The 16194-nt window shown below is 45.6% G+C and overlaps 1 protein-coding gene across 1 annotated transcript in view; it reads right to left on the reverse strand.

Moving 5' to 3' along the window:
* OTOP1 (otopetrin 1) overlaps nucleotides 1-16194 on the reverse strand; it is a 42158-nt gene continuing 25964 nt past the window's right edge. The window contains exons 5-6 of the mRNA XM_029235939.1: nucleotides 14437-15362; nucleotides 1-234 (exon numbers count right to left, since the gene is read on the reverse strand). Of these exons, the coding sequence (XP_029091772.1) occupies nucleotides 64-234; nucleotides 14437-15362 (1097 nt within the window). The 3' untranslated portion in view covers nucleotides 1-63. The remainder of the gene's footprint in view (nucleotides 235-14436; nucleotides 15363-16194) is intronic.

The following is a 16194-nucleotide window of genomic DNA, read 5'->3' on the forward strand; positions in this document are numbered from 1 at the left end:
TCCCAGGTGGCTCCACTGAATTCTCTTGTTAGCTCTCTCCTCAGTCTTTGATGTGGAGACAGATTATATCTTACAATAGACCTCAAAGAGGGAGGCAGCTGCGTGCATTCGGTAGAAAATAGAAAAAGGCATGGCCAGGTTGACCACTATTATCCAGGGTTCAAAGCCAAAGACAATTTCCTCCAATCCGTTGTCATACTCGGGGCGGCAGCCAAAGGCAGGAGGGATCCAGAGCTGCAAGAGAAGAGGAGGTGGTCCTAGCAGCCGCCCGGGGGGCCCCCACAAACCCAGGTGCTGACTTGGACTCAGGGAGACCGAGTCACACCTGTCACAGGGGAATAAGCAGCCCCTGTGTGTTTCCCATCTCTATGGAGTCCACTGAGCCAGTCCACTGAGCCCCGATCCTGCATGAATGCTCTTCACACCTACCTGGTTCTCTCCATCCCCACAGCCCTCACCTTGGTCTGGTCCTCCATCTCCCCTTCCCCAGACTGCTGCAATGCCTCCCATGATCCCCCCCACTCCAATGGGTGCCTTCGATTCCCCCCGACACCCCGCTCCAGCACATCACGTGGCTTCAGAGTGATCTTTATAAAGCACACATCTGACCTTGTCACTCCTCTGCTGACCACGCACCAGGGCTCCAAATGCCTTCAGGAGACAGTCCAAATTCCCTCAGTGATCGGGAACACGTCCACGTCTCCACATCTCTCGTCACGCCCTTCACTCTGGCCCTCCCGGGCTGTGCACAGCCCCCAAATGTGCCTTTCCCCAGCCTTCAGGGTTTTGCTCCTGCCTCTTCCTCTATCAGGGACTCCCTGTCTTCCTTCTGCTAAGTCTTACCTTCTTCCAAGTCCTGAGACACCTCCCCTTCCAGGAAGTCCTCCTTGATCTAACCAGTCAGGCAGGAACTCCCTGTGTGTTCCCATAGCCCCCAGTGTTTTCCTACAGTGGTGCTCCCTGTTTCCCACACCCGTCTTTACATTTCACCATTGGTGCTTGGGGGTCCCAGCCACGTGGGTCTGGGCTGGGGAGTTCTGTGGTCCTTTTTCTGTCTTGTTCTTGGCTTAGAGAGGCAGCCCAGGCCCTGCCCACATCCCCCTGATCGGGAGGAGAAGCACATGCCGTGGAACCAGCCCTGGGTTCCTGCCACTTACAGACTATAATTTAACATCTCCAAGCCACAGTTTCCTCACCTATAAGATGGGAATACTAACACCTGTCTCAGAGGGCCCAGGTGAGAATAAAATGGCAACTACGTCTGCAAAACATAAAGCAATAACCTATTATTTTTGTTGCTCATGGAATCTACACACTGGTTCCCCCTTCTCAGCCTCCGTGTCCCAGTTCCTCCTCCTCTACCTCCCCCTAAATTGTTGGGCTCCTAGACCTGCTTCCCTCTCACACTGACATTTCTACAACTTTCTCCACCCCTACACTGTGGCAGGTAGCCTCTCGGGTGACCCCCCATGGTCCCACCTCCTGGGAATCTTGTGGAGCCCTGTCCCGCTGAGTTGGACTGAATCTAGTGACTCTTCTAACCAACAGAATATGACACAAGTCATGGGATGTCACTTCTGAGATTAGGTTACAAAAGGACTCTGGAGTCCATCTTGCTCACCCCCTCTTGCAAGAGAGGAAGCTGGCTGCCACGTGAGCCAGCCTATGGAGAGGCCACATGGCCAGGAACTGAGGGGGATCTCAGGCCCGCAGCCAGCAAGGAACTCAAACCCTCAGCCCAACAGCCCACCAGGAACTGAATCCTTCCAACAGCCACATAAGTGGGTTTAGAAACAGACCCCCTTCCCCTCCAAAATCCAGCCATGAAATGACTGCAGCCCCAGTGGGCACTTTGACCACAGCCTGTAAGGGACCCTGAGCAGAGCCACCCAGCTAAGTCACACTCAGATTCCTGACCCAGAGAAGCTGTGAAATAAGAAATGTCTGTTGTTTTAAGTTGCCGAGTTTAGGGCTCATTTCTTACGCAGCAATGGGTATCTGATACACATGGCTTTCATTAACATCTCCATATAGAACACTCGTGGGCTTATATCTCTAGCCCACTTTGTTCTCTGTGTTCTGGGTCCTTAAGTGTCATCCTCCCACGCCAGCTGGTTCTTCCCGCCCTCCTTAGCTGGTTCCTCCTCCTTTGTTCAGTCTCTTAACGTTGGCTGGTCCCAGGGCTCATTCATTCCTGGGTCCTCTTCTCTGCCCTATACCCATGACCCCTAATGATCTCACCCAGTCCTGGTTGTAAATACCAGCTATGGGCCTACGACTTCCCAATCTAAATCACCAGCCTGGTCCACCCTTGAGAATTGCAGGCTCGTATATCTCACTGGCTACTTGGTTGTCTGAAATGCATCTCAAACTCAACATTACATTCCCATTTCTCCCCATCTCCTCAGGAACATCTTCCTCCCAGAGGCTCAATCAAATTTTCAGGCATCATCCTCATCTTCTCACTCATTCTCATAACAATCCACCTGCCACCCAATGCATCAATTCTCAATCCACCCGTTTCTCTCCACTCCACCTGCCAGGCCACCACCCCCATCTCTCACCTGGACCATTGCAGTGGCGCCCTGCTTAAGCTCTCAGCCTACAGTCTATTCACCACTCATTGCCAGATTAACTATTTATGTAAGATGGTGTCCCTCTCCTGGTTAAACACCCAAGGGCTTCACAGTACATCTAAAATAAAATCTACCTGCTACATGGGATGGCAGAGCTCTCTGTTAGATGGTCCCTTACCACCCCCCAGCCCAGCTCCCCAGATTGTCCCCCACCCACCCACCCCAGTCACATGGCCTTCCTCCTCTTCTCAAAGGAGGAAAGCTCCCCCCACCCAGGGTTTTGCACCGGCTGATTCCTCTGCCTGGAGCACCCATGGCTCCTTCTGCCATCCAGCTCTGGTCTCTAATCCCACCACCTGAGAAAGCCCTTCCCACCAACTTGGCCATGTGATCTACCATGGCCATCCAAGCACCACTTCACGCCCATCCTTTCTTACTTCCCTGCAGGGCACGCAGCACTATAGGCATTTCTCCTGTTTGATTTTTTGTTGCTAGTCCTGCCATCTGGTTTATAGACCCCATAGGAGGAAGACCAGAGCTCTGGGGCATGCTGCACCCTCATCACGCACAGCACTGCTGGCCCTCAGTGGGCACACGGAGGATATATTGTCAAGAAGGAGGGAAAATGAGAAGAAAAGGAAGAGACCTTCAAGATGGCCGAAGAGTAAGACGTGGAGATCACCTTCCTCCCCATGAATACATCAAAAACACAGCTGCATGTGGAACAGCTCCTACAGAACAACTACTGAATGCTGACAGAAGACCTCAGACTTCCCAAAAGGCAAGAAACTCCCCACGTACCTGGGTAGGGCAAAAGAAAAAAGAAAAAACAGAGATAAAAGAATAGGGATGGGACCTGCCCCTCTGGGAGGGAGCTATGAAGGAGGAAAGGTTTCCACACACTAGGAAGCCCCTTCGCGGGCGGAGACTGCGGGTGGCGGAGGGGGGAAGCCTCGGAGCCATGCAGGAGAGCGCAGCTACAGGGGTGCGGAGGGCAAAACGGAGAGATTCCTGCACGGAGGATCAGTGCCGACCAGCACTCACCAGCCCGAGAGGCTTGTCTGCTCACCCGCCGGGGAGGGTGGGGCTGGGAGCTGAGGCTCGGGCTTTGGAGGTCAGACCCCAGGGAATGGACTGGGGTTGGCGGCGTGAACACAGCCTGAAGGGGCTAGTGCGCCAGAGCTAGCTGGAAGGGAGTCCAGGAAAAAGTCTGGACCTGCTGGAGAGGCAAGAGACCATTGTTTCAGGGTGCACAAGGAGAGGGGATTCCTCCCCTGTCTGCACACAGGGGGCAGAGCACCGCCTAAATGAGCTCCAGATACGGGCGCAATCCGTGGCTAACAGCTCAGACACCAGAGACGGGCAGGAACCACTAACGCTGCTGCTGCTGCCACCAAGAATCCTGTGTGCAAGCACAGGTCACTACCCACACCCACCCTGGGAGCCTGTGCAGCCCGCCACTGCCAGGGTCCCATGATCCAGGAACAAGTTCCCCGGGAGAACACACGGCACAGCTCAGGCTGTTGTAACATCACGCCAGTCTCACCCCGCATCCCAATGATGACTACTGTACCCCTGCCTCCCCCGGCCTGAGTGAGCCAGAGCCCCCTTATCAGCCACTGCTTTCACCCCTCCTGTCCGGGTGGGGACAGACTCCCGAGGGCAGCCGACACCCAGAGGCGGGGCCCAAACCAAAGCTGAGCCCCAGGAGCTGTGCTAATAAAGAAGAGGAAGGGAAATCTCTCCATGCAGCCCCAGAGCAGCAGATGAAATCCCCACAATCAACTTGATAAACCCTGCATCTGAAGAATACCTGAATAGACAACGAATGTTTCCAAAATTGAGGCAGTGGATTTTGGGAGCAACTGTAGACTTGGAGTTTGCTGTCTACATCTAATTTGTTTCTGGTTTTATGTTTATCTTAGTTTAGTATTTAGTACTTATTATCATTGGTGGATTTGTTTATTGGTTTGGTTGCTCTCTTCCTTTTTTTTTTAATATATATATATATTTTTTTTTCCTTTTTCTCTTTTTGTGAGTGTGTATGTGTATGCTTCTTTGTGTGATTTTGTCTGTACAGGTTTGCTTTTACCATTTGTCTGAGGGTTCTGTCTGTTCACCTTTTGTTTGTTTTTGGTTTTGTTTTTTTTCTCTCTTCCTTTTCTTCTGAGCCATGTGACTGGCAGGGTCTTGGTGCTCCGGCCAGGTGTCAGGCCTGAGCCTCCGAGGTGGGAGGACTAGTCCAGGACATTGGACCACCAGAAACCTCCCAGCCCCACGTAATATCAATCAGCAAGAGCTCTCCCAGAGATCTCCATCTCAACACTAAGACCCAGCTCCACCCAACGGCCAGCAAATTCCAGTGCTGGACACCCCACGCCAAACAACTAGCAAGACAGAAACACAACCCCACCTTTTAGGCAGAGAGGCTGCCTAAAGTCATACTAAGTTCAAAGACACTCCAAAACACACCACTGGACATGGCCCTCCCCACCAGAAGGACAAGATACAGTCCCACCCACCAGAACACAGGCACCAGTCCCCCCCACCAGGAAGCCTACACAGCCACTGAACCAACCTCACCCATTGGGGGCAGACACCAAAAATAATGGGAACTAAGGACTTGAGGCCTGCGAAAAGAAGACCCCAAACACAGTAAGTTAAACAAAATGAGAAGACAGAGAAATATGCAGCAGATGAAGGAGCAACGTAAAAACCCACCAGACCAAACAAATGAAGAGGAAATAGGCAGTCTACCTGAAAAATATTTCAGAATAATGACAGTAAAGATGATCCAAAATCTCGGAAATAGAATGGAGAAAATACAAGAAATGTTTAACAAGGACCTAGAAGCACTAAAGAGCAAACAAACTATAATGAACAACACAATAAATGAAATTAAAAATACTCTAGAAGGAATCAACAGCAGAATAACGGAGGCAGAAAAATGGATAAGTCACCTGGAAGATAAAATAGTGGAAATAACTACTGCAGAGCAGAATAAATAAAAAAGAATGAAAAGAATTAAGGACAGTCTCAGAGACCTCTGGGACAACATTAAATGCATCAACATTCGAATTATAGGGGTCCCAGAAGAAGAAGAGAAAAAAGAAAGGGACTGAGAAAATATTTGAAGAGATTAGAGTTGAAAATTTCCCTAATATGGGAAAGGAAATAGTCAATCAAGTCCAGGAAGCACAGAGAGTCCCATACCGAATAAATCCAAGGAGAAACATGCCAAGACACATATTAATCAAACTATCAAAAATTAAATTCAAAGAAAAAATATTAAAAGCAGCAAGGGAAAAGTGACAAATAACATAAGAGGGAAACCCAATAAGGTTAACAGCTGATCTTTAAGCAGAAACCCTGCAAACCAGAAGAGAGTGGCAGGACATATTTAAAGTGATGAAAGGGAACAACCTACAACCAAGATTACTCTACCCAGCAAGGATCTCATTCAGATTCGATGGAGAAATTAAAACTTTTACAGACAAGCGAAAGTTAAGAGAAATCAGCACCACCAAACCAGCTTTATCACAAATTCTAAAGGAACTTCTCTAGGCAGGAAACAGAAGAGAAGGAAAAGACCTACAATAACAAACCCAAAACAATTAGGAAAATGGTAATAGGAACATACATATCAATAATTACCTTAAATGTAAATGGATTAAAAGCTCCAACCAAAAGACATACACTGGCTGAATGGATACAAAAACAAGACCTGTATATACGCTGTCTACAGAAGATCATACTTCAGACCTAGGAACACATACAGACTGAAAGTGAGGGGATGGAAAAATATATTCCATGCAAATGGAAATCAAAAGAAAGCTGGAGTAGCTATACTCATATCAGACAAAATAGACTTTAAAATAAAGACTATTACAAGAGACAAAGAAGGATACTACATAATGATCAAGGGATCAATCCAAGAAGAAGATATAACAATTGTAAATATTTATGCACTCAACATAGGTGCACCTCAATACATAAGGCAAGTGCTAACAGCCATAAAAGGGGAAATTGACAGTAACACAATCATAGTAGGGGACTTTAACACCCCACTTTCACCAATGGACAGATCATCCAAAATGAAAATAAATAAGGAAACACAAGCTTTAAATGATACATTAAACAAGATGGACTTAATTGATATTTATAGGACATTCCATCCAAAAACAACAGAATACACATTCTCAAGTGCTCATGGAACATTCTCCAAGATAGATCATATCTTGGGTCACAAATCAAGCCTTGGTATAAATTTAAGAGAACTGAAATTGTATCACGTATCTTTTCCAACCACAATGTATGAGACTAGATATCAATTACAGGAAAAAAAAACTGTAAAAAAAACAAACACATGGAGGCTAACCAATATATTCCTAAATAACCAAGAGATCACTGAAGAAATCAAAGAGGAAATCAAAAATTACCTAGAAACAAATGACAATGAAAACACGATGACCCAAAACCTATGGGATGCAGCAAAAGCAGTTCTAAGAGGGAAGTTTATAGCAATACAATCCTACCTCAAGAAACAAGAAAAATCTCAAATAAACAACCTAACCTTACACCTAAAACAATTAGAGAAAGAAGGACAAAAAAACCCACAAAGTTAGCAGAAGGAAAGAAATCATAAAGATCAGATCGGAAATAAATGAAAAAGAAATGAAGGAAATAATAGCAAAGATCAATAAAATTAAAAGCTGGGTCTTTGAGAAGATAAACAAAATTGATAAACCATTAGCCAGAATCATCAAGAAAAAAAAAGGGAGAGGACTCAAATCAGCAGAATTAGAAATGAAAAAGGAGAAGTAACTGATACTGCAGAAATACAAAGGATCATGAGAGACAACTACAAGCAACTATATGCCAATAAAATGGACAACCTGGAAGAAATGGACAAATTCTTAGAAAAGTGCAAACTTCCAAGACTAAACCAGGAAGAAATAGAAAATATGAACAGACCAATCATAGGCACTGAAATTGAAACTGTGATTAAAAATCTTCCAACAAACCAAAGCCCAGAACCAGATGGCTTCACAGGTGAATTCTATCAAACATTTAGAGAAGAGCTAACACCTATCCTTCTCAAACTCTTCCAAAGTATAGCAGAGGGAGGAACACTCCCAAACTCATTCTATGAGGCCACCATCACCCTGATACCAAAACCAGACAATGATATCACAAAAAAAGAAAACTACAAAAAAGAAAGCCATTATCACCGATGAACATACATGAAAAAATCCTCAACAAAATACTAGCAAACAGAATCCAACAACACATTAAAAAGATCATAGACCATGATCAAGTGCAGTTTATCCCGGGAATGCAAGGATTCTTCAATACGCACAAATCAATGTGATACACTATATTAACAAACTGAAGGCTAAAAACCATATGATCACCTCAATAGACGCAGAAAAAGTTTGCAAGAAAATTCAACACCCATTTATGAAAAAAACTCTCCAGGGCTTCCTGGTGGTGCAGTGGTTGAGAGTCCACCTGCCGATGCAGGGGATATGGGTTCATGCCCTGGTCCGGGAGGATCCCACATGCCACGGAGCGGCTGGGCCCGTGAGCCATGGCCGCTGGGCCTGCGCGTCCGGACCCTGCGCTCTGCAACGGGTGGGGCCGCGGCAGTGAGAGGCCGGCGTACAGAAAAAAAAAAAAAAAAACTCTCCAGAAAGTAGGCATAGAGGGAACTTACCTCAACATAATGAAGGTCATATATGACAAACCCACAGCCAACATCGTTCTCAATGGTGAAAAACTGAAACCATTTCATCTAAAATCAGGTAGAAGACAAGGATGCCCACTCTCACCACTATTATTCAACATAGTTTTGAAAGTTTTAGCCACAGCACTCAGAGAAGAAAAAGAAATAAAAGGAATCCAAATCAGAAAAGAAGAAGTAAAGCTGTCACTGTTTGGAGATGACATGATACTATACATAGAGAATCCTAAAGATGCTACCAGAAAACTACTAGAGCTAATCAATGAATTTGGTAAAGTAGCAGGATACAAAATTAATGCACATTAATCTCTTGCATTCCTATACACTAATGATAAAAAATCTGAAAGATAAATTAAGGAAACCCTCCCATTTACCACTGCAACAAAAATAATAAAATACCTAGGAATAAACCTACCTAAGGAGACAAAAGACCTGTATGCAGATAAGACACTGATGAAAGAAATTAAAGGTGATACAACCAGATGGAGAGATATACCATGTTCTTGGATTGAAACAATCAACATTGTGGAAATGACTATACTACCCAAAACAATCTACAGATTCAATGCAATCCCTATCAAGCTACCAATGGCATTTTTCACAGAACTAGAATAAAAAAATTTACAGTTTGTATGGAAACACAAAAGACCCCGAATAGCTAAAGCAATCCTGAGAAAGAAAAACGGAGCCGGAGGAATCAGGCTCCCTGACTTCAGACTATACTACAAAGCTACAGTAATCAAGACAGTATGGTACTGGCACAAAAACAGAAATATAGATCAATGGAACAGGAGAGAAAGCTCAGAGATAAACCCACACAAATATGGTCACCTTATCTCTGACAAAGGAGGCAAGAATATACAATGGAGAAAAGACAGTCTCTTCAATAAGTGGCGCTGGGAAAACTGGATAGCTACATGTAAAAGAATGAAATTAGAACACTCCCAAACACCACACACAAAAATAAACTCAAAATGGATTAAAGACCTAAATGTAAGGCCAGACACTATAAAACTCTTAGAGGAAAATATAGGCAGAACACTCTATGACATAAATCACAGCAAGATTCTTTCTGACCCACCTCCTAGAGAAATGGAAATAAAAACAAAAATAAACAAATGGGACCTAATGAAACTTAAAAGCTTTTGCACAGCAAAGGAACCAATAAACAAGACCAAAAGACAACCCTCAGAATGGGAGAAAATATTTGCAAATGAAGCAGCTGACAAAGGATTAATCTCCAAAATATACAAGCAGCTCATGCAGCTCAATATCAAAAAAACGAACAACCCAATCCAAAAATGGGCAGAAGACCTAAATCGACGTTTCTCCAAAGAAGATATACAGATTGCCAACAAACACATGAAAGGATGCTCAACATCACTAATCATTAGAGAAATGCAAATCAAACCACAGTGAGGTATCACCTCACACCAGTCAGGATGCCCATCATCAAAAAATCTACAAACAATAAATGCTGGAGAAGGTGTGGAGAAAACAGAACCCTTTTGCACTGTTGGTGGGAATGTTGATACAGCCACTATGGAGAACAGTATGGAGGTTCCTTAAAAAACTAAAAATAGAACTACCTTATGACCCAGCAATCCCTCTACTGGGCATATACCCTGAGAAAACCATAATTCAAAAAGAGTCATGTACCACAATGTTCATTGCAGCTCTATTTACAATAGCCAGGACATGGAAGCAACCTAAGTGTCCATCGACAGATGAATGGATAAAGAAGATATGGCACATGTATACAATGGAATATTACTCAGCCATAAAAAGAAACGAAATTGAGTTATTTGTAGTGAGGTGGATGGACCTAGAGTCCGTCATACAGATTGAAGTAAGCCAGAAAGAGAAAAACAAATACCATATGCTAACACATATATATGGAATCTAAAAAAAAAAAAAAAAAAAAGGCTCTGATGAACCTAGGGGCAGGACAGAAATAAAGACACAGACATAGAGAATGGACTTGAGGACATGGGGAGGTGAAAGGGTAAGCTGGGATGAAGTGAAAGAATAGCATTGGCATATATACACTACCAAATGTAAAACAGATAGCTAGGGGAAAATAGCTGCATAGCACAGGGAGATCAGCTCGGTGCTTTGTGACCACCTAGAGGGGTGGGATAGGGAGGGTGGGAGGGAGACGCAAGAGTGAGGAGATACAGGGATATATGTATATGTATAGCTGATTCACTTTGTTATACACAGCAGAAACTAACACAACATTGTAAAGCAAATTATACTCCATTAAATATGTTAAAAAGAAAAAAAAAAGAAAATGAGAATAAAAGAAGAGTTTATGGACCTCTTTCCTGAAATCCAGATCTTTCCATCTGCTGTGAAGTTGGCTATAATTCTTGCTACTCATCCCCTTGAAAGGCAACCTATGCCCCCTTCCCTTGAATCTGGGTGGACGCTATCACTGCTGGACCCATAAAATATGGCAGAAATGGTGCCGTGCAATGTCCACACCCAGACCTTAAGAGACTGGCACTTCCAGTCCTTTGGAAGCCTGGCTCTGGGTCCTGAGCCATCACCTAAGAAGTCCACCTCCCCTGAGACCGCTGTGCTGGAGAGTCCCCATGAATACGCTGCAGCCAGAGTCCCCACTGAGTCCAGCCTTTCAGCCTCCCCAACCCAAGGCACCAGATCGTGGACTTTCCAACCCAAGCAGCCCATCCAGTAGCTTCAGTCAGTTTCATTAGGAATAGAATTGTCCAGCCAGGCCCTGCCAGAATTCCTAATCCACAAGTTCCTGAGACATAGTAAAATGGTTGTTGTTTTTGTCATGCATTTGGGGTCACTGGTTACACAGCAATAGAAAACCAAAATTTCTGCCTGTTGGTTATGTCCACTTGGATGTCCTTTTACCACTGAAAGTGTCCAGTACTAAACTCACGTGCTTCCTTCCACCTGAGCCCCTCCCAAGCCTGCTCCCCCTCCAGAGACCCCAATCTCCATAAGTAGCATCACCATGTATCAGGAACTCAAGGCAGAACCTGGGAGCCGCTCTTGGCAACCCTCTCCCTCCACAGACTACAACATGGATGAACCTGAAGGTCCTTGCACCACGTGAGATAAATCCCGTATGATTCCACTTATATGAGATACCCAGAGTCAAACTCATAGAGAAAGAGAGTAGAACGGTGGTCGCTAGGGGATGGGGGTGGAGGGAATGGAGAGTTGTTTCATGAGTACAAAATTTTAGTTTTGCAAAGTGAAAAAGTTTTAGAGGTGGGTGGCGGTGATGGTAGCACAATCATGTGAATGCACTAAATGCTACAGAATCGTACACTGGAAAATGGTTAAAATGGTAAATTTTAGGTTATGTGTTCATTACCACCATTAAAATTTAATTTAATTTAAAAGAATAAAAACACGAATCAGATCTTGTCACTCAGAGCATAAAACCCTTAGATGGTTTTCTGTTGCATTTAGGATTAAGTCCTGGCTTGTGGCCACGCCTCTCTCTTCTTGCTCTCCAAGTTCTAGCCACGTGGGTTTCCTTCCAGTTCTTGAGCGCATCCAGCAAGCCCTACCTTGCTCTGCATCCGTGCCTTCCCCGTACCTGCTGCTCCGCCCAGACTGCCCCACTCCACCAAGAGGAGGCCTCCCCTGAACCCCAGTGTTCCCACAGCACCCAAAGTCTTCCATCATCACACCCACCGCCCTTTACTGTCCAACCCACAGCTGCCAATCGCCCCACGTGGTCGTGCACACCAGCACCTCCAGCCGCTGCCTCTGCGCCAGCTCCTGGTCCTGGACAGAAACAGTTCCTGCCTCTGCCAGATGCCCTCAGCACAACATGGGATGAAGTGCAGGGTTTCAAAGTGCTGCCCGTGGAGTTGGCTCAGGTCATCCTAAGACATCAGCCTGCAATCATTTCCGTCCTCTGGCTCACTCCCCAGGGAACGGAGGCAGTGCCTGGGGCCATCAGGGGCAGAGCACAGAGATGAAGAGATAAAACGTGTACTTCTCCTGGTCCAGAGCCCTGAACCTGGCCTTCGGGTCCCAAGAGAACGTCAGTTGCCACTCGATTCTAGTATAGCAGTGCTATTCTCGGTCAAGCTGGTCCAAAAAAAGCAAGCCAAGTGTACCACCTGGTGATCAAGCAAAAAACCAACACAGGGAAAGTGGTCTTTCTGAACTCACTGAAAAGAGAAATCTTTATGCCTTGGGGTGCATAAAAAACAATACGCTTTAGGGGCTTTCTAGAACCAACTCTGACTTTATAAGAACCTAAGCTGATACACCCCTCTCTGGAATGTAAGCCTTATATAAAATGCAGCCCCGTTGTAGTTATTAATATCTCTCTCTCTTGTTCTCCTGTTTTAAGTCCTTTGTTCACTGCTGCACCCACATAGTTCCTGACACAGAGCAGATGCCCCATAAATGTCTATAAGATGAAAGAAGAGGGCGCACCTGGAGCCACACTCTTCTGGGACCCCTTCTCCCTTCAGAACTCCCCATGTCTGTCTGCCGACCTGGAGGGGGACCAAGGTCCAGGTGACCCAAAGCAAGAATCAGATTCGGTTGGCAGACACATGGCCCTTTCAGCTTCAGATGGACCCTCCCAATTTTGTGGCCTTAGGGTAATATCAAAAGTTGCAGTCCCTGGACATGCACCAACTGATATTAGGGAGAGGAAGCTAAAAAGTTAGTAAGCTTCTGGGGAAACAGAGCAGCCCTGATGATACGGAGGCTGGTAGCAGAGAGTTGGCTGCGATGATGGACGGGCCCCGTGTGCTGGGGCGTCGTCACCATTCCACCAGACACAGTCACTGCTGATGCCTGTGTGCACCAAAGGCTGCTTCTCCCTCCTTTTTACCCAGACCTGTCACCCTTCTATGTACCTCTAGAAGAAATCCCAACAACACACAATGCTTTGTATTCCTTTTCCTTCTCACCATCCCCACCAGCACTGCCCTGGTTCAAGTTTCCATCATTTCCTATCTGGGCAGCTCTGTGGGGCTTCTGTTCAGGTTTCCCTGACTTTGATCTTACCTCCCTCCATCCTTCCTGCACGTTGCTGCTAGATCATTCTAAAACACAAATCTGAGAGGGTCCTCTACTGCCCTCAGCGTGAAGATCAGACTCAGCCAGGCTTATGAAGCTCTGCTCAAGCCAGACCCGTCTAACCAGACCCTCCATCCTGCTTCCCGCCCTGCTTCACGTGTATGGAATTCATGACAAGCTGCTCATGCTACTCAAATAGACCATGGCGTCCTTTGCCTCTGTGTCTTTGCACATCACGTGCCCTCTGCCCCAAGCCTTTCTTTTTCTTGCCTTGATCACAGTTGGTAAACTTCCAACTGTTCCTTGAGGCTGAGGCAGACAATATTGAGGGGCTGATTACACATCTTTTTCTACCTTGTTACCGTCCATTATAGAGGCTAGAAAGCAAACCATCCACTTCCCCCTCCTCCCTTGCAGTTAGGGGTGGTCACATCAATTGCAGACATTGCCTGGCACCAGTCCTTCCCTCTGTCTTCCTGTCTTGAACCCAGATGTGATGCCTGGTGCTGCTGCAGCTATCCTATGACCATGTGCCAACCACATTCAGTAGAAAGGTGAACAGTGCCTGGATCCTTGATGATAGGGTTCAGCTGCCAGGCCAACCCTGAATAGCCAACTTCCAGAATTCTTGTCTTTAAGACTGAAGATACTGCTGATCAAGCTATCTGTTATTTGCAGCCAAAAGCACTCCTAATTGAGTCTCTGTCTCACCTCAAGCATCCCCTACTTATTGAAGTCCCTCTTTGACTCCATGCTCCCATTCCACCTTGCAGATAGCCCTGTCCCAGCATTTGCCATATTCACTCTATTATATTTTTTCCTTGTCTCCCTCTCCCACTAATACTGTGACCTTTTTGAGGAAAGAGATTACGTCTTCTCACCTTTAATTCTTAGTTCCCACCCCAGTCCATGGCATACAGATACTCAGTCAGCAAATTTGTAGAATATAAGCCTATGTTCCAGTCTAATATTTTAACCTTACGTTTAAATTATTTTGATTAAAAGCTGCCTTTATTCCTTATTTGAAAATGGCAAGGAAAACAGATTAATCAATATATTTAAATAAAGAAATAACTTGCAGATTACCGAAATATTGCAGAGGAACAAAAAGGCTGCAATATTCCTTAAGACTCTTCTCTGGGCATTGCCCTGCAGGAAATGGGGGTGGCAGGCTGGGCCCAGAGCCCCTTCCCAACTCTTCTCCTCTTCCTCTTTGCTATCAACTTCTCTCAGACACATATTTCCATTGGCCGCATGTGACATCTCGCTGTCCTGGGGAGCCACGTCCCCGGCTGCAGGTCTGCTCTCGAAGCAAGAAGGGAGGGATGTGGCATTGCCATTGTAGACTGTGACCACCTGCAGGGTTCTGATGTCCTTGGAGAGCTTCTCCGGCTCTCGGTGAATGGACTCAATGATGAAGAGGTTCTGGATGTACTTCTCAACAACCACCAGGATGGAGTAGGGCAGGTTGTACCAGGTGTACGGGGGGCAGGACTCGGCACAGAGGATGGCCAGGATGGAGCCCCAGGAGATGAGCCAGGAGCCGGAGGCAGTGCCCACCAACAGGTCTGCATCCAGTTTGCGGGCCGGATTTTTGGACTCGTCTAGTGATTGCTCATCTAGCCTATAAATCCGGATCCCAGCCAGCCCTGCCGCCCCCATGAGTACGAGCAAGATGATGGCATACAGGTAGAACATGATGAGTGCTGACTCGCTCCCGGTTTTGGAACGCCCGATCCAAATCAGATACACCACCACGACCCCAATGGTGGCAGCCAGTGCGGTCAGGCCCAGTACCGAGCCCAGCATGACCCCGTGAGACCTGAACTGCATCTTCTGACGCTGATGACTGTCAACTTTGCGCCCGATGTTTTTCCACAGGACGTAGAGCATCGTGGAGGCCAGTATCTGATATTCTATGTTGAAAGGGTAGAGGTAGTAGATCCCGTGGGAGATGGCAGAGCAGAGGGTCGGGGGTGTGCAGTTACATGGAGGCGTGTGGTCATCTAAAACTAGCGCGGAGACAGACCACAGGGGAGGACAATTAGAACATTCAGTGGCGAAGCAGAAAACCACAAACAAATACTCTCACTGTGGATTCATGCTTGGGTTTGCCATTGAATTAAAAGCTTTATTTCATGGCTTTTTGTCATGTTTCATATCATGGCTAAATTGACAGCCATGAATACTCCCCAAAGAGTACTAATTACACGAATTAGATCTTATCCATACATCAGAATATTGTCCAGCCATTGCAAATGGTATTTTAGAAATTTACTCATCAACATATAAAGACGTTCAGAAGACACTGTTGAACAAAAGCAGCTTCCAAAGAGGCTGGAGTATGGCTCCATTTTTATAAATTATAGATATCTTGGTGATATATATATACAGAGACAGAGAGATAGGGAGACAGACATAGAAAAAAATTGGAAGGACATAAACTAAAATGTTAACAATGGTTATCTCTGGGCGGAAAAATGGCAGGTGAATTTTTTTTTTTTTCAGTAAAAGAAACTTCTATTGAGATATAATTGACATACAACCTTATGTAAGTTTCCCTCTAGATTTTGCTTCGCTGTATTTTCTAAACTTTCTATATGAATATGATTGACCTGTGTGATTTTTAAATTACTTTTTAAAAACAACTTTGTGAGGGAAAATGCCCCTTATCAGCAAAAATTTTCCTCTTGAGAATATCCGAAGCCAGCAAGTGTGGCACGAGACAGGCCCCACCTTCTGAAAGACACTTGGCAATGGTATAAAGGACCATTTCATAACAAGGAGGGGAAAAGCTGTAAGTAATTAATGAAATATGCAACAAAAGCCTTAAAGATGATATAA

The sequence above is a fragment of the Monodon monoceros genome, unplaced genomic scaffold (genome assembly GCF_005190385.1).
Source record: "Monodon monoceros isolate NGI ecotype Baffin Bay Population unplaced genomic scaffold, NGI_Narwhal_1 Super_Scaffold_20, whole genome shotgun sequence".
Lineage (NCBI taxonomy): Eukaryota > Metazoa > Chordata > Mammalia > Artiodactyla > Monodontidae > Monodon > Monodon monoceros.